Source organism: Eschrichtius robustus, chromosome 5 (genome assembly GCF_028021215.1).
Source record: "Eschrichtius robustus isolate mEscRob2 chromosome 5, mEscRob2.pri, whole genome shotgun sequence".
NCBI lineage: Eukaryota > Metazoa > Chordata > Mammalia > Artiodactyla > Eschrichtiidae > Eschrichtius > Eschrichtius robustus.
Window position 1 is genome coordinate 32,935,415 of NC_090828.1, and position 19,935 is coordinate 32,955,349.

Consider the following 19,935-nt stretch of genomic DNA (forward strand, 5'->3'; position numbering starts at 1 on the left):
ATATACTTGAGACTTAGCTACTCATTCTTGGCTGAATGTGAGGCTTTATAATCATAACAAGTAAAAATCAGGGCAGATGTGTAAATCATCAAATTTGAATGCATTCTCTAAACCACATACAGATCCACTGGCAAAGAGTGGCAGTCTTACTGATCAAGGGGTTTAAACACAAAAAACAAACTAATCACTGGCTGACCACTAAGCTATGCTGGCCCAGGGGCAACCCCTAGTAAGCAAGGCTTTAAAAATAAAACAAAACAAAAACCCAGTAAGTACAGATATCAGTGGCATTCACTGCAGGTAAAATGGACTCCACAGACTTAATCTAGAAAAGTCACTAAACAAACAAAAATACAACAACAACAACCAGCATCAAGGGAGGAGATTAGTAACCAAAGTGGCTATAATTTATCTAAAATGTATGGTTTTCACAAAAATTATGAGACATAGGAAGAAACAGGAAAATATGGGCCATTAACTCAAAAGCAGTAAAAAGAACTGTCTCTGGGGGACCTCAGATGTTCAACTTAGTAGACAAAGACTTCAAGGTAGCTATCATAAAAATACATGAAAAGAACTAAAGGAAACTATGTTTAAAGAACCAAAGTGCATTACGGCAAAAAAGCCTAGTCAAATAGAGTATTATTGATACAAAGATAGAAATTATATATATATTTTAAAAAGGAACCAAACGAGAAATTCTGAAATTGAAAAGCAAAATAACTAAACAAAAAATTCACCAGAAGGACTCAACAGCATATTTGAACTTGCAGGAGAAAGAAGCAGGGCTCTTGAAGATAGATCAAAAGAAACTGTCCAATCTGAAGAACACAAAGAAAAAAGAATCAAGCAGAATGAAAGAACCTCAAAGAGTCACCATCAAGCAAAACAACATATGTGCAAAGGGAGACCCAGAAGGAGAGAACAGAGAAAAAGGGCCAAAATATATTTGAAAGAATAATGCTGGCAACTTCTCAAATATGAAAAAAATTAATCTATACATCCAAGAAGCTCAATGAACTCCAAGAAAGATAAACACAAAGATAACCATACATGGTCCTAAAGCCAAGGTACTAAAAGCCAAGGACAAAAAGAATAACCTAAAAGCATGACAATACAGGACACAATAAAAAAGGTTAATAGCACATTTCTAATCAAAAACAAAAGGTAGTGAAAACCAGAAGGTAGTGGAAAGACATATTCAAAATGTTGAAAGGCAAAAAACTGTCAATAAAGAATTCTATATCTGGCAAAACTATGTTCAAAAGAAAAAGCAATGGTGCTGGGGCAACTAGAGTCACATGTAAAAGAATTAATATGGACCCCTACACATCACACCACATACAATAGTTAACTCAAAATGGATTAAAGACCTAACATAAGAGATAAAATATAAAACTCTTAGAAAAAAATAGATGAAAGGAAATTCATCAAAATTAAAAATTTTTGTACATCAAAAGATACCAACAGAAAGTAAAAAAAAAACAATTCAGTGGGAGAACATTTTTGTAAATCCTGTATCTAATAAGGGACTTGTTGCTAAAATATGTAAAGAACACTTACTCAATAACTAAAAGACAACCCAATTAAAAAATAGGCAAAGGATCTGCATAAAGATTTCTCCAAAAAAGACATATAAACGGCCAACAAATACATAAAAAGATGTTCAGCATCATTAGTCATTAGGGAAATGCAAATTAAAATCACAAGATACCACCTCTAACATTCTAGGATGGTACCATAAATTTAAAAAAAAAAACAGAGAATAGTAGAAGTTGGGGTAGATTTGGAGAAATTAGAACTTTCATACATTGCTGAGGGAATGTAAAATGGTATAGTCATTGTGAAAAGTTTCACAATTCCTCAAAAGGTTAAACATAGAATTAACACATGATCAGCAAATCCACTCCTAGTTTTTTTTATACCCAAGATAAATGAAAACATAAGTTGATACAAAAATGTATACATGAATATTCAAGGCAGTATTATTCATAATAGCCAAAAAAAAAAATAGAAACTACATAAATGTCCATCAACTGCTGAACGGATAAACAAAAACTGTATATCCATATAATGGAATATTATTCAGCCGTAAAAACAAATGGATGGAAACATTAAACTGAATGAAAAAAGCCAGACATAAAAAACAACATATTGAATGAAATACATGAAATGTTCAAAATAGGCAAATCCATAGAGAAAGAAAGCCAATTAGTGGTTGCTAGAGGATGTGAGGAGAGAAAATTGGGACTGACTGTTGAAAGGTATAAGATCTCCTTTTGGGGTGATGGAAATGTTCTTGGACTAGATAGTGGTGATGTTGCACAACTCTGTGAATATACTAAAAAAACCACTGAACTGTGCACTTTAACATAGTCAAGTTTACGTTAAGTGAATCTCAATTTTCAAAAAATATATCTCAATTTTTTAAAAAGTAGTCAAAAATGAAGACAAAATAAAAATCTCCACAGATAACAAAAGACTAAGAGAATTTGTGGCTTATAGACCTTCCTTACAAGGAATACTAAAGGAAGTCCTTCAGGCTTAAAAGGAAATGGCACCAGATGGTAATCTGAATGCACACCAAGAAATGAAGTGTATAAGTAGGTAAATATGCAGGGAAATATAAAGGAAAGCATAATTACATAGCTTTTTCTTCTCTTAACTGATTTAAAGACAAGTGCATAAAACAGTAACTGCATTAAACTGTACTGCTGGGCTTAAAACATATACAGGTTTAATATGTATGGTAATAATAACACAAAGGAGAGATGAGAAAATGAATATGTTTTATATTTGTTTAGGGGAAGTTTTTAAACTACAAATTCAAAATTTTAAAATATATCTAAGGCTATTTTTTCCTGGGAGAGGTTTGATAATTTATATCTTTCAAGGAATTTGTCCATTTCATTTAAATTGTCAAATTTATTGGCATAAAGTTGCCATTTCCTTTTTTTTTTTTAAAGGATGTCTGGAATTTTTTTTTAATATTTATTTATTTGTTTAGGCTGCGCTGGGTCTTAGTTGCTGCACATGGGATCTTCATTGAGGCATGCAGGATCTTTAGTTGCGGCATGTGGGATCTTTTAGTTGCAGAATGTGGACTTAGTTGCGGCATGTGGACTCTTAAGTTGCGGCATGCAAACTCTTATAGTTGCAGCATGCATGCGGGATCTAGTTCCCTGACCAGGGATCAAATCTAGGCACCCTGCATTGGGAGTGCGGAGTCTTACCCACTGGACCACCAGGGAAGTCCCTATCATTTCCTTTTACTTATTTTAATGTATTTCTTTTCAATCATTTTAGTATTTGTAATGTTATCTCCTCTTTCATTCCTGATACTCTGATACTGGTAATTTATGCTGTCTTTATTTCCTAACCAGTCTGGCTGGAGGTTTATTGTTTGGTTATCTGATTTTTAATAACCAACTTTTGTTTTCTTTGATCTTTCTTTTTGTTTTTTGGTTTTCTCTTTCATGGACTTCTGTTTTTATCTTTATAATTTCTTCCTTTTGCTTAAAAGTTTATATTTCACACTGTACTTTCCAAATAAATACCTCAGCTGTATCCCATAAATATGATACATTTTCATTATCATTCGGCTCAAAATATTTTCTAGTTTCAAGGTCCAGCTCCAAATTAACCCAGTCCTAAGAAGCCTTCTTCAATAGTTTCAGTTAACACTAATAGACTCCTAACAGCTGATATATAGTATCAATTGTTGGATTCTGGGAATGCATAGTATTACAATTTCAAGCAAATATTTTCCACAATTTTATAATCCCATTTCTCAGAATAAAATAATTTTAAATTCTTTCAAGTACTTATACATACATATTTACTCTGGCTGTTATTTCCTCTTCAGGAAGATCTAACTTATCCTCCTCCATATCACTAACTTTTACTTGTTTCACTACTTCCAAAAGCAGTGAATCACTGGAAGGCTGCGAGTGCTGGATACCTGTTTAAACATAAAATGTTTGTTAAACACAAAGTAGGAAAATCATATCACAGTCCTTCTGTAATTTCTGACTGTTAATTATATGAATAATGTGTATAAGTAAAGAAGGTACTTGAAATTTTCTAAGATAAGCGACTTATTACAGAGAAGTTTTTATACGTGATTTAGAGTTATCTATGCTGCTTGACTGTGACTTTTAAAAATTATTATACATATAATACAAGGAATAAATGTTTTAAAAGATGGTATTTACCTTTAATGATGGTATTATTTATGTTTCAGAAACAGGCCAAGTAATCTCTTTAATTATATTTACTTCTAAAGCATACCACTAAGTAAGTTAAAGAATTATTCTCACTACATTAATTCAATGGAATTATTTTTACTGTGCATTTGTACTACAGAAATATTAAGAAAGAATGTGACAAATTATTTTTAACTGCAAGATAATACAAAGACCAAAAGCTGAAGTGTTCCTTTCTGGAGTGCATGGAATTTAAGAGATAATTCTGATACACATATATGCAACAAATGTCATGAACTATGCAATAATGTAAGAAGGCAGAGCTAGTGTAATGGAAATAAGATGGGCTGTGAAATGGTAAACTTAAATTCAAATTCTATTCTGCCACTTATTAACCATATGACCCCTCTGAATCTATGTTTTTGCAACTGTGAAATGGAGATACATCACATCACACATAAAATAAATAAATGGTAGCTATTCTTATTGCACATTCATCTCTCAATTATCTGGTGGCATAAGAATAGTAATAAAAATATATGCATAATGTGTAGGTAGGACTGGAAAAAAATTATATGTTTAACTATGAATAAAGACATTTCATGTGTATAATAAAAATAATTCATGCTAAATAACAAAACACTGTAAAGATGACAAAACCTCCCTTAATTTCTCAAATGGTATCCTTGCTCTGACATACAAAATGAATTAACCTAATGTACAGCTGCATTTCTCTTTTATAAATCTGCTTTGATAACATACAAGTCTAGATAATCTGATACAAATAGAAAAATACTGATGAAAATACTTATAAACAAATATATGGAGTAGGTAAAACATTCTGCAGTTAATTCTGAAGTAAACTTCAAGGAACTTTAAAGAGTTTTAAAGACTGATGCCACTGGTTTTATACTATTACCAATTTCACTTTTTAAAATATTTATTTATTTATTTGGCCATGCTGTGCGGCTTGTGGAATCTTAGTTCCCTGACCAGGGACTGAACCCAGGCCCTCGGCAATAAAAGCGTGGAGTCCTAACCACTGGACTGCCAGGGAATTCCCCCAATTTCACTTTGAAATGTATGATTTTTTTCTTCTATACAATTTTATTATCATCATTATACTTGTGATAATTTTGAAAACTAGGTAAAGAAAGGGACAGAGATGGAAAAAGAGAAAGGACACTGGTTTTCCTGGACTTAAAACAACTGAGACCAAGAAGAAGAAACATAAAATTATACCTGTATACATGTGTAAGAGGGTTGAAGAAGGAGGGAAAGGGACAGGGAATTTCCAAGAGTGGGATTTCTTGGCAAAAATGAAGAAAAAATAGAGAACACTCTTCCTTAAATATTACTAAATTGAAGTCATTCACCAAAAGATGTTTTCTGCATGATAAGTATAAAATTTTAAGAGGTAGAGAAAGTATAATAGTCTCAGGACATATACTGGGAAGACAAGCTATACGCACTGACCGTTCCTGTGTAAGACACGCTTTGTACCATGGACAAGGCCATTATTTTACATTAAGGGAAATCACGTGCTGTGTCTGATTTATTTCAGAATATAAGACTCTAAATGGCAGGCATCATAGCTCTCAATTTTATGGCATTTACTGTACTGGCCAATATATTAAGGCAATTTTAAAAAGTAAGATTAAAAAACTGGTACTCATTTCATCTATAACTTAGTCATTAAACACAAGGTGCACAGATGCCCAGTCAGATGGCTATAAAGGAAGGACTTCATGAGAATTATAGAAACTCTTTAAAATCTGTTTTGATATACTGCAAGGCTATGCATTTTGAAGCACTTTTTTCTAGAAAAAAGGCATTGGCTCATCTAGATACTAAATGTCTGGAGTTCTGTAAGAAGAACAGGTCATAGAAGAAAGGCCTAAAGAGCTGCTAAGAATTCTAAATATTGAATATATTTAACATTAGCCTCAGTTTTGGTAAGCAAAAGGCTAAGGTTAAAGGACCATGTTTTACTATACCATAATGGAGATAGAGACGATACATTTCACATCAACTACAGTATAATTTTATGAGTTTAAATTACGTTTTTCTTTGAAAAACTGCTATCAATTGAAATAGTAAGTCATTTTAGATCTAGGCCAAAGGCAACATATACAACCACTTAAATATCAATTATAAAATGTCACCCTTCTCATGAGTAAATAATTTTGAAACAATGAAAACAATAACCAATCCCCACCAACACCCTCATTATCTTCAATAAATAATTAAGCAGCCATTGAAACTCACCTAGATTATCTCTCAAAGCACTAGCTTCATCATGGGTTTTGAAGTTATAATTTGGCACCAATTTAAGTCTCATGCGGGAATAATTTTCTACGTTAGCTAGCTTCCAGTGAATTGGATTTTGTTTCCTATTAATATTCGTAAGTAAACAAATAAAACTATTTAGCTTAAAATTACAAAGACTGGTTGATTGAAATAGAGTAACTATCAGGTACTTTACATTTCTTGGGCACCATTTTATAAAAACATTCACATTCCTTATCTCATTTGACCCAAACAACCCCGAGAAAAAAAACAATGTTATTATGCATATCAACAGTTTATACCTGAGGAATCTAAGACAGGCTAAATTATTTGCCTAAGATGTCATGTGATTTACAGGTACAGGAATAAGATTTGAACATAAATCTTCAGACTTATAGCTTGATATATTTTACTCATTCACTGTTACAAGGACGTTCTTAACTAGCTATTTAGGAGTTTATTCCAAATACAGTTTCAAAACAAAATAATAATTTTACTACAAATAAAGATAATATAATTGCAAATGGATCAAAGATCTAAATATAAGAGTTAAAGCTCTTAGAGGAAACAATAGGAGTAAGTCTTCATGACCTTGGATTTGGGAATGGTTTCTTAGATAAGACATCAATAACATAAGCAACAAAAGAAAGAAACAGATAAACTGGACTTCAAAATTCAAAGCTTTTGTGCATCAAAGGCCACTATGGAGAAAGTGAAAAGACAACCTACATATTTATAGACAATATATCCGATAAGGGTCTATTATTGAGAAAAAAAAAACCTCTTACAGTTCAACCACAAAAAGTCAAACAATCCAATTTAAAAATGGGCAAAAGACTTGAATAGACATTTCTTTAAAGGAGATATACAAATGGCCAACAAGTACCTGCAAAGATACTCAATGTCATTAGTCATTAGGGAATTGCAATGAAATCATAAGATATCACTGCACACCCACTAGGATGACCATAATAATCAAAAAAAAAAAGACAAGTCTTGGTAAGGTTGTGGAGAAACTGGAACCCTCAAACATTGCGGATAGGAATGTAAAATGATGCAGCTGTTGTTAAAAACCTTTTGGCAATTCCTCAGTAAGATAAACACAGAATTACCATATGACCCAGTAATTCTTCCAGTATATAACCAAGAGAATTAGAAACAGGTGTTGAAACAAACACTTGTCCACAGATGTTTACAGCAATACTATTTACAACAGCCACAAGGAAAACAACCTGATGTCCATCATCCATTCCACACAATGGAATATCATTCAGCCATAAAAAGGAAAGAAAGTAGTGATACATGCTACAACATAGTGAAAACACTAAGCTAAATGAAAGAAGCTGGGCACAAAAGGCCACATACTGAATGACTTCATTTATATGAAATATCCAGAATAGGCAAATCCATAGAGACAGAGGGCAGATTGGTGGTTGCCAGGGGTCGGGGGAAGGGATGATAGCTAGTAACTGCTTAATGGGTCCAGGGTTTCTTTTTCAGGTGATGAAAATGTTCTGAAGCTGGACAGTGGTGATTATTACACAACATTAGGAATGTACTTAATGCCACTAAATTGTACATTTTACAATGGTTAAAATAGCAAATTTTATATTAAGTGTATTTTACCACAATAAAAAAGGGCTGTTAAAAAATGTGTGTGTGTATAAAATATAATTCAGCAAAACAGAAGTGACTTAGGATCAAATAAAGAAATTGTAAAATATTCAAACACACATCGTCACTAACCCTAGCTCAAAAAGGTGGTGTCAGGAAGAGAGAAGTAAATGGAATCAAAACAAATTCTATGTCACAGGGTAAGAGTAAAGGAAATAACTCCATGGTGAAACACATATACACACAAAGCTCTACACATACCGAACTTATAATCCATAAAAGGCAAGCAAATTAATTAAAAGTAATCTTTTAAAAATTGAACATTTTAAAAATTGGATTGGAGATGTCACTGATTCATAAAGTTCTAGATGAGAGTTCTAAAGGAAAAAGGGTATTTAATGAATGATAGACACTCCTACCTTTCAGCCCAAGGTCCCCTTTCACATGTAAGATAGAGCTTTATTGCCTTCCAGCGTCTCAGAGTGGCTAACTGTGGACTGCTAAGTTGTTTAAGCATATTATTATACCTCAAGTTCTCTTGGCGTGCTTTTCGATTAAATGGCTCCACAAAAAACTCCTGAAAGAAACAGCAATAAATAATAGCATTGAATCATATATTTCGAGGTATATTTAAATTTTAATGCCATAATTTTAAACATCTGACCCAATAAAATCAAGCAATGAAAGAAAGAAGCTGGTAACCAACAGGATTTTCTTATTCCACTAGAATAATTTCTTTAATATAATTCGAGCTATAATCTACTTGTATTTTTTAAAACTTAAGAAAATAACTAACCAACAATAAACATGTGAAGAACTTCAAAAATGTAAAGTGTCTCAACATAGGATTTTAAATCTCAGAATTATTAACCCTATACCGTCAAGTAAAATGATTTTCTTTTGAGATCTTTTGATTTATAAGGCATCTGGAATGTGACTCAAGTTTAAATAAAGTAAAAGGAAGAGTAACCACATCCTACTCTACTGTTGATGACCTGAAAGGCAATGCCGAAGACAAAAGAAATCTATAGGGGCAAATCTCTCATAATGAAAAATTCCATCACTTAAGAGTGCTACTCTCTGAACAGTATCCTAGGTAGCAAATAAATTCACATACCTATTCCAGTTTTCAGGATAAAATAGATTCTGATAATAAGTTCTACCAAGATATAACTCTAAGCCCTGAAATTAAAATTTTAAAGTTTTCAAAAAGATAAGAGGTAAGCCTGGCTTATCTAACTCACACTGACATTCATTTATTAGGAAATATTAGGAACTAAAATAGTATTTAACTTGGTTCAAACAAATAACACTGAATTACATTAAAATGAACAGCTAAGGACATGGATTTAAAAGACACCTTTTAGGGACTTCCCTGGTGGCTCAGTGGTTAAGAATCCGCCTGCCAATGCAGGGGACATGGGTTTGGCCCCTGGTCCAGGAAGACCCCACATGCCACAGGGCAACTAAGCCTGTGAGCCACAACTACCGAGCCTGCGCTCTGGAGCCGGCGCGCCACAACTACGGAAGCCTGCGTGCCCTTCGAGCCCTGCCGTAACTACTGAGCCCACGTGCTGCAACTACTGAGCCCGCATGCTGCAACTACTGAAGCCCGTGCACCTAGATCCTGTGCTCCGCAACAAGAGAAGCCACTGCAGTGAGAAGTCCGGGTAGCACAATGAAGAGTAGCCCCCGCTCGCAGCAACTAAAGAAAGCCCACGCACAGCTATGAAGACCCAACACAGACAAAAAAAAAAAAAAAAAAAAAAAGACATCTTTTAAAGAGGCAGTACAGCAGTGTGTGGCTATAAGCTTTGGAACTAGACCTGGGTACAAATCTTAGGTACTTAATTCTCTGAAGCTCAGTACCATCACCTGTAAGATGGGGCTGACAGTAATTGTCAACATAAAGATTAAGATTTAATGTGCTTAATATAGTGCCAGAAAAGTAGCAAGCTCTCAATAAATTATAGTTATTATTATAATTGTTACTGTTATTACTACTATATTTGTAGGAAATCAATGATTTGGGAGATAGTGTTATCGAATATTTAAAACAGATCATTGCTGAGACAACTGAAGAAGTCATGAGAGCTCCATGATAATTAAACATCAATTTCACAGTTTTGAAGTTCAAGCACATAAGGATATTCTTTTTTTTTTTTTTTGGGTTGTGTTGGGTCTTCGTTTGCTGCATGCGGGCTTTCTCTAGTTGTGGCGAGCGGGGGTTACTCTTCGTTGCGGTGGCTTCTCTTGTTGCGAAGCATGGGCTCTAGGTGCATGGGCTTCTGTGGCACGTGGGCTCAGTAGTTGTGGCTCGCAGGCTCTAGAGCACAGGCTTGGTAGTTGTGGCGCATGGGCTTAGCTGGTGCACGGCATGTGGGATCTTCCCGGACCAGGGATTGAACTCATGTTCCCTGCATTGGCAGGCGGATTCTTAACCACTGCGCCACCAGGGAAGTCCTCATAAGGATATTCTTTTTTTTTTTTTGAAAGGAAGAAGCAAAACTGCCTTTATTCTGAGAAAACCTGATCACCAATGATGAAAATCCAATGGCATCTACCAAAGAGCTACTAGAATAAGTGAGTTTAGAAAAGGCTGCAGGATACAACACCTTTTACAGGAAGCTAACTCCTCCTAACTAAATGCCTAAATGACTGTCCTAGCAGTTTTTCTTCACTGATCTGAGACAAGGCCAGTAAGCCACAGAGCTCCCATTCGAGTGTTTCTCGGTTGTTTGCTCTTGTCATACAAACCCAGTTTTTAAAACAATTTTACCGAGGAGACCCAGTAGTGACAAGGATGTGGGAAAGCATTCTGGTGGGAGGGTACATTTTCTGTACAATTTGGAGAGCAACTTCACACACTGCAGATTGAGAGCTTTAAATATTTAACCAATTCTACCTCTTGTAGTCTATCTTAAGGAAACAATCATTCAGGCAAAGCTCTATATATAAGCATTCCACTGAATCATTACCTATAATATGGCAAGAATTGAAAATAATTTAAACATTCAATAATGCATCTTTTATGTATCCATTCAATAATGCTTTTGAAGAATTTTTAGAAAAAGGTTCATGTTATATGAAAAATATCAGGAAAAATGCTAAACTTGCAAAATATTATTACTGATACATATTTACTACATAAATACAACTATAAAACTAAGAAAATATTCCAAAATGTGGACAGTAGTTAATACTGAATGACAGGACCTAACCTCTTCCATTTCTTAAACTGTCTTCAATTACGTTGTACTACTTGAATATCTGAATCACAGAACCTCCCCTTCAATCTAAGGACAAAGGCAAGAATATTTAAAGGTGCTATAGTTGAAAATAAAGTCAGACATTGCATCGTAGCTCAGTTTTATTTTCAGTAGTTAAGAAACATTTAAGCACCAAACAAAGCAAGTGAACCCTCAGCACCCAAGGGCCAGTAGAGGCAAAAGATGAAGCCCCCATAGTAAAGTGGCAACTACTGCAGGAATCACTGCCCTAGGAGGGATGCACTGTCTAGGAAGGGACACAAGTTTAGACCTTAACCCCTTTCCCTAGCCCTGGCTTAGCGGGCAACAGGGGGCCCAAAGCGCTGCAAGGTCCGTATCACCAGAGAAAGCTGGTCAAGAAAGTTGACGATGGAAATTCGGAGAAGGCAGGAATCCAGCTCTCCAGCGTACCGCCAGGACGCTGCCGCTATGAGCTCCTTCCCAACCGCCCCTTGGTGCGGTTCAGCACCTGGGGCCAGGGACCCACGGGCAATCTCCGCCTCCAAGGTGGACGGGAAAGGCACGCTTAGGGCGAATACGTGTGGCTGGCTTCCCGGCCTTCTGGCCGTGCACGCAGGGTGGCCGCCCGGCCCCGAAGAGTGCTGTGCTGGCGTGACATGCAGAGGTCTGTTGTTTGCAGCGGCAGCAGCATTCGCGCTGCGGGGGCCGCCCGGCCACCCCTGCCACCCCAGCTGCCCAGGACTTCAGCGCCGCCTGCCATCCTGCCTGCGCCTGCGTCCCCCCATAAGGATATTCTCAAATCAGGTTTTTCTAGAAAAGCTAAGGGTGAAGTTACAGAGAAAATGCTGGTTGGTATAGTAATTGGTAGAACTTCTTTGAGAGCAATATAACAGTAATTATTATCATAATTGCTCCATACCGGTAATTCCACTTATTCTAGGGAAGTCTTTCTGGATAAGTGTAAAAATATGACTACAGAGATGATCGATACTATTTATAATAAAGAAAAAACTGGTAAATTAGGTCTAAAACTGGGAAATAAGTTTAAATCTTCTAATACATAATATAATGGAATATTAGACAATCATATAATGGCATGGAAAAATGTTCACAGTACATTTTAAGAAAGTAGTAGCAAATGAAACTACCATTTTGGTTAGACCAAATATATACATAAAAATACAGGAAGGATAATATACCAAAATATTAGTAGTGATGGATTACAACTGTTTCTTTTTATACCTAAGTTATGGAATAAACATATGTTTTTATTTGGTCTTCCCTAATTTGTTTCATCTGTGTTCTGTAGTTTTTAGCATATAGATTCTGTACATATTTTGTTAGATTGATATCTAAGTACCTCATTCTTTTTAGACCTATTGTAAATAGTATTTTTTTTAAATTGTAGTTTCCTATTGCTCGTTGCTAGTATATAGAAATATGATTAAATTTGTGTATTGATATTGTGTCCTGCAATGTTGCTAAATTCATTAATTATAGGAGATTTCTGATAGATTCCTTAAGATTTTCTACACAGATAATTATGTGATCTGCAAATAGTTTTATTTCTTCCTTCCCAATATAACTGTTTTTTTTCTTCTTTTTATATTCTTATTGAATTTGCTATGTCTTATAGTACAATAGTGACTAAGAAGAGTGAAAGTGAACATTCCACCCTCGTTCTCTATTTTACGGGGAAGGCAATCAGTTTTTTACCATTAAATATGAAGCTAGCTGTATGATTTTTGTAGAGATTTAGGTATTCCCTTCTAATCCTAGTTTGCTAAAAACTTTGATCATAAATGGATGTTGAATTTTGTCAAATGCTTTTTCTGCATCTACTGATATGATCATGTACTTTTTCTTGATAAGTCTATTAATGTGACTGATTATTAACTGATCATCAAATGTTGAACCAGCCTTGCATTCCCAACAGGCACTCTACCTGGTTGTGATGTATTTTTTTTTTATACATTGCTAGATTTGGTTTGCACCTATGTTCCCAAGGGATACTGGTCTTCAGTTTTCTTGCACTGTTTTTGTATGGTTTCAATATGAGGGTAATACTGCCTCATATAATGAGTTGGGAAGTTATGCCACTTTTCAATTTTCTGAAGATAGTGTGAGGAATTGGTGTAATTTCTCCATTAAACATTTGGTAAAATTTGGCACTGAAACCATCTGGGCCTAGAGTTTTCCCTTGTGGAAGGTATTTAACTATAAACTCAATTTCTTTAATTGATAGAAACTATCCAGGTTATCTACTTATTATTGAATTAGTTTGGGAAATTTGTAGTTGTCAAGAAATTGATCCATTTCATCTAAATCATCTTATTTATGTGCACAGATTAGCCTATAGTAGTCCCTTATTATCATGTTGATGTCTGTGAAGTCAGTGGTGATTCATTTCTGGTATGAGTAATTTTTCACTTTTTTTCCCTCAATTTGGCTAGAAGTTTACAATTTTATTGATATCTTAAGTAGATTTTTGTTTCATTGATTTTCTCTATTGTTTTTCTGCTTTCAATTCCATTGCTTTCTGCTCTTTAATCATTTCTTATTTAAAAACTAATGTAGGGAATTCCCTGGCGGTCCAGTGGTTAGGACTCGGCGCTTTCACTGTGGTGGCTCAGGTTCAATCCCTGGTCGGGGAACTAAGATCCCACGAGCCGCGTGGCACGGCAAAAAAAACCAAAAACAAAAAAAAACAAACTAATGTAATTTAGTTTACTTTTTCAAGTTCCTTAGGGTAGAATGAACTTATTAATTTGAGGCCTTTCTTCTTTTTTAGTATAAGTACTTTGTGTTATAAATTTCCCTCTAAGCACTGATATATACTCAGCCTCCTTAAAGATGTCTACTATCAGCTTGATAGACTTTTTACCTAATCACTATGTACAGAACATTTTGATATTAATTTTTAAGTTGTTACTTATCTGTTTTTCTTCCAATTCTCAAATAATTTTCAGACAAACAATAAGAAATACTGTTTGGACTGAACTGCCCTGGAGCCCGAGGGGAGGGCGGCCTCACTGAGGCTGCCGGCTCTGGAGGGGCCCCACCAGCCGAAGCCGTGACAGTCCTTGGGACCACGGGCCAGAGTGAGTACAACTTGGAGGAGCTTAAAGACGGCGGAAGAGTAAGATGCGGAGATCACCTTCCTCCCCACAAATACATCAGAAATACATGTATATGTGGAACAACTCCTACAGAACACCTACTGAACGCTGGCAGAGGACCTCCCAAAAGGCAAGAAACTCCCCATGTACCAGGGTAGGGTAAAAGAAAGAAGAAAAAACAGAGACAAAGAATAGGGACAGGACCTGCACCAGTGGGAGGTAGCTGTGAAGGAGGAAAGGTTTCCACACACTAGGAAGGCCCTTCGCGGGCGGAGACTGCGGGTGGCAGAGGCGGAAGCTTCGGAGCCACGGAGGAGAGCGCAGCAACAGGGGTGCGGAGGGCAAAGCGGAGAGATTCCCGCACAGAGGATCGGTGCCGACCAGCACTCACCAGCCCGAGAGGCTTGTCTGCTCACCCGCCGGGGCAGGTGGGGTCTGGGACTTGAGGCTCGGGCTTCGGAGGTCGGATCCCAGGGAGAGGACTGGGGTTGGCTGCGTGAACACAGCCTGAAGGGGGCTAGTGCACCACGGCTAGCCGGGAGGGAGTCGGGAAAAAGTCTGGAGCTGCCGAAGAGACGAGAGACTTTCTTGCCTCTTTGCTTCCTGGTGCATGAGGAGAGGGGATTAAGGGCGTCGCTTAAAGGAGCTCCAGAGACGGGTGCGAGCCGCGGCTATCAACGCGGACCCCACAGACGGGCATGGGACGCTAAGGCTGCAGCTGCAGCCACCAAGAAGCCTGTGACAAGCACAGGTCACTATCCACACCTCCCCTCACGGGAGCCTGTGCAGCCTGCCACTGCCAGGGTCCCGTGATCCAGGGACAACTTCCCCAGGGGGAACGCACAGCACGCCTCAGGCTGGTGCAACGTCATGCTGGCCTCTGCCGCCGCAGGCTCACCCCGCATCCGTGCCCCTCCCTCCCCACAGCCTGAGTGGAGCCAGAGCCCCCGAATCAGCTGCTCCTTTAACCCTGTCCTGTGTGAGCAAAGAACAGATGCCCTCAGGCGACCTACACACAGAGGAGGGTCCAAATCCAAAGCAGAACCCCGGGAGCTGTGCAACCAAAGAAGAGAAAGGGAAATTTCTCCCAGCAGCCTCAGGAGCAGCGGATTAAATCTCCACAATCAACTTGATGTACCCTGCATCTGTGGAATACCTGAATAGACAACGAATCATCCCAAATTGAGGAGCTGGACTTTGGGAGCAACGATATATATATTTTTCCAACTTTTTCTCTTTTTGTGAGTGTGTATGTGTATGCTTCTGTGTGTGATTTTGTCTGTATAGCTTTGCTTTTACCATTTGTTCTAGGGGTCTGTCTGTCCATTTTCCTGTTTTTTGGTTTTTTTTTTACTTAAAACAATTTTTTTTCTTAATAATTTTTATTTTTTATTTTAATAACTTTATTTTATTTTACTTTATTTTATCTTCTTCTTTCTTTTTTTCTCCCTTTTATTCTGAGCCGTGTGGAGGACAGGCTCCTGGTGCTCCAGCCAGGCGTCAGGGCTGTGCCACTGAGGTGGGAGAGCCAAGTTCAGGACACTGGTCCACAAGAGACCTCCCAGCTTGACGTAATATCAAATGGCGAAAATCTCCCAGAGATCTCCATCTCAACGCCAAGACCCAGCTCCACTCAACAACCAGCAAGCTACAGTGCTGGACACCCTATGCCAAACAACTAGCAAGACAGGAACACAGCCCCATCCATTAGCACAGAGGCTGCCTAAAATCGTAATAAGGCCACAGACACCCCAAAACACACCACCAGACGTAGACCTGCCCACCAGAAAAACAAGATCCAGCCTCATCCACCAGAACACAGGCACTAGTCCCCTCCACCAGGAAGCCTACACAACCCACTGAATCAACCTCAGCCACTGGAGACAGACACCAAAAACAACGGAAACTACAAACCTGCAGCCTGCGAAAAGGAGACCCCAAACACAGTAAGTTAAGCAAAATGAGAAGACAGAGAAACACACAGCAGATGAAGAAGCAAGGCAAAAACCCACCAGACCTAACAAATGAAGAGGAAATAAGCAGTCTACCGGAAAAAGAATTCAGAATAATGATAGTAAAGATGATCCAAAATCTTGGAAATAGAATGGAGAAAATACAAGAAACGTTTAACAAGGACCTAGAAGAACTAAAGAGCAAACAAACAATGATGAACAACACAATCAATGAACTTAAAAATTCTCTACAAGGGATCAATAGCAGAATAACTGAGGCAGAAGAATGGATAAGTGACCTGGAAGATAAAATAGTGGAAATAACTACCACAGAGCAGAATAAAGAAAAAAGAATGATACTCTGGTTTCTCTTCAAAAAAGAAAAGAGAATGAAAAGAATTGAGGACAGTCTCAGAGACCTCTGGGACAACATTAAACACACCAACATTTGAATTATAGGGGTCCCAGAAGAAGAAGAGAAAAAGAAAGGGACTGAGAAAATATTTGAAGAGATTATAGTTGAAAACTTCCCTAATATGGGAAAGGAAATAGTTAATCAAGTCCAAGAAGCACAGAGAGTCCCATACAGGATAAATCCAAGGAGAAACACACCCAGACACATATTAACCAAGCTATCAAAAATTAAATACAATGAATGAATATTAAAAGCAGCAAGGGAAAAACAACAAATAACACATAAGGGAATACCCATAAGGTTAACAGCTGATCTTTCAGCAGGAACTGTGCAAGCCAGAAGGGAGTGGGAGGACATATTTAAAGTGATGAAAGAGAAGAACCTACAACCAAGATTACTCTATCCAGCAAGGATCTCATTCAGATTTGACGGAGAAATTAAAACCTTTACAGACAAGCAAAAGCTAAGAGAATTCAGCACCACCAAACCAGCTTTACAACAAATGCTAAAGGAACTTCTCTAGGCAGGAAACACAAGAGAAGGAAAAGACCTACAATAACAAACTCAAAACAATTAAGAAAATGGTCATAGGAACATACATATCGATAATTACTTTAAATGTAAATGGATTAAATGCTCCAACCAAAAGACACAGACTGGCTGAATGGATACAAAAACAAGACCCATATATATGCTGTCTACAAGAGACCCACTTCAGAACTAGGGACACATACAGACTGAAAGTGAGGGGATGGAAAAAGATATTCCATGCAAATGGAAATCAAAAGAAAGCAGGAGTAGCAATTCTCGTATCAGACAAAATAGACTTTAAAACAAAGACTACTACAAGAGACAAAGAAGGACACTACATAATGATCAAGGGATCAATCCAAGAAGAAGATATAACAATTGTAAATATTTACGCACCCAACATAGGAGCACCTCAATACATAAGGCATATACTAACAGCCATAAAAGGGGAAATCGACAGTAACGCAATCATAGTAGGGGACTTCAACACCCCACTTTCACCAAGGGACAGATCATCCAAAATGAAAATAAATAAGGAAACACAAGCTTTAAATGACACATTAAACAAGAAGGACTTAATTGATATTTATAGGACATTCCATCCAAAAACAACAGAATACACATTCTTCTCAAGTGCTCATGGAACATTCTCCAGGATAGATCATGTCTTGGGTCACAAATCAAGCCATGGTAAATTTAAGAAAATTGAAATCGTATCAAGTATCTTTTCTGACCACAATGCTATGAGACTAGATATCAATTACAGGAAAAAAATCTGTAAGAAATACAAACACATGGAGGCTAAACAACACACTACTTAATAACCAAGAGATCACTGAAGAAATCAAAGAGGAAATCAAAAAATACCTAGAAACAAATGACAGTGAAAACACAACAACCCAAAACCTATGGGATGCAGCAAAAGCAGTTCTAAGAGGGAAGTTTATAGCTATACAAGCCTACCTTAAGAAACAAGAAACATCTCAAATAAACAACCTAACCTTACACCTAAAGCAATCAGAGAAAGAAGAACAAAAAAGCCCCAAAGTTAGCAGAAGGCAACAAATCATAAAGATCAGATCAGAAATAAATGAAAAAGAAATGAAGGAAATGATAGCAAAGATCAATAAAACTAAAAGCTGGTTCTTTGAGAAGATAAACAAAATTGATAAACCATCAGCCAGACTCATCAAGAAAAAAAGGGAGAAGACTCAACTCAATAGAATTAGAAATGAAAAAGGAGAAGTAACCACTGACACTGCGAAAATACAAAGGATCATGAGATTACCACAAGCAACTATATGCCAATAAAATGGACAACCTGGAAGAAATAGACAAATTCTTAGAAAAGCACAACCTTACGAGACTGAACCAGGAAGAAATAAAAGATATGAACAGACCAATCACAAGCACTGAAATTGAAACTGTGATTAAAAATCTTCCGACAAACAAAAGCCCAGGACCAGATGGCTTCACAGGCGAATTCTATCAAACATTTAGGGAAGAGCTAACACCTATCCTTCTCAAACTCTTCCAAAACGTAACAGAGGGAGGAACACTCCCCAACTCATTCTACGAGGCCACAATCACTCTGATACCAAAACCAGACAAAGATGTCACAAAAAAAGAAAACTACAGGCCAAAATCACTGATGAACATACATGCGAAAATCCTCAACAAAATACTAGCAAATAGAATCAAACAGCAGGAATGCAAGGATTCTTCAATATATGCAAATCAATCAATGTGATACACCATATTAACAAATTGAAGGAGAAAAACCATATGATCATCTCAGCAGATGCAGAGAAAGCTTTCGACAAAATTCAACACCCATTTATGATAAAAACCCTCCAGAAAGTAGGCATAGAGGGAACTTTCCTCAACATAATAAAGGCCATATATGAGAAACCCACAGCCAACATCATCCTCAATGGTGAAAAACTGAAACCATTTCCACTAAGATCAGGAACAAGACAAGGTTGCCCACTCTCACCACTATTATTCAACACAGTTTTGGAAGTTTTAGCCACAGCAATCAGAGAAGAAAAAGAAATAAAAGGAATCCAAATTGGAAAAGAAGAAGTAAAGCTGTCACTGTTTGCAGATGACATGATACTATACATAGAGAATCCTAAAGATGCTACCAGAAAACTACTAGAGCTAATCAATGAATTTGGTAGAGTAGCAGGATACAAAACTAATGCACAGAAATCTCTTGCATTCCTATACACTAATGATGAAAAATCTGAAAGAAAAATTAAGAAAACAGTCCCATTTACCATTGCAACAAAAAGAATAAAATATCTAGGAATAAACCTACCTAAGGAGACAAAAGACCTGTATGCAGAAAATTATAAGACACTGATAAAAGAAATTAAAGATGATACAAATAGATGGAGAGATATACCATGTTCTAGGATTGGAAGAATCAACATTGTGAAAATGACTTTACTACCCAAAGCAATCTACAGATTCAATGCAATCCCTATCAAACTACCACTGGCATTTTTCACAGAACTAGAACAAAAAATTTCACAATTTGTATGGAAACACAAAAGACCCCGAATAGCCAAAGTA

At 36.8% G+C, this 19,935-nt stretch overlaps 1 protein-coding gene across 2 annotated transcripts in view; it reads right to left on the reverse strand.

The window, feature by feature from the left end:
• NBEAL1 (neurobeachin like 1) overlaps nucleotides 1-19,935 on the reverse strand; it is a 161,012-nt gene that overhangs the window by 45,343 nt on the left and 95,734 nt on the right. For both annotated transcript variants that reach the window (XM_068544631.1, XM_068544630.1), the window contains 3 exons: nucleotides 8,528-8,685; nucleotides 6,474-6,598; nucleotides 3,835-3,961 (listed from right to left, as the gene is read on the reverse strand). In XM_068544631.1, the coding sequence (XP_068400732.1) occupies nucleotides 3,835-3,961; nucleotides 6,474-6,598; nucleotides 8,528-8,685 (410 nt within the window). The remainder of the gene's footprint in view (nucleotides 1-3,834; nucleotides 3,962-6,473; nucleotides 6,599-8,527; nucleotides 8,686-19,935) is intronic.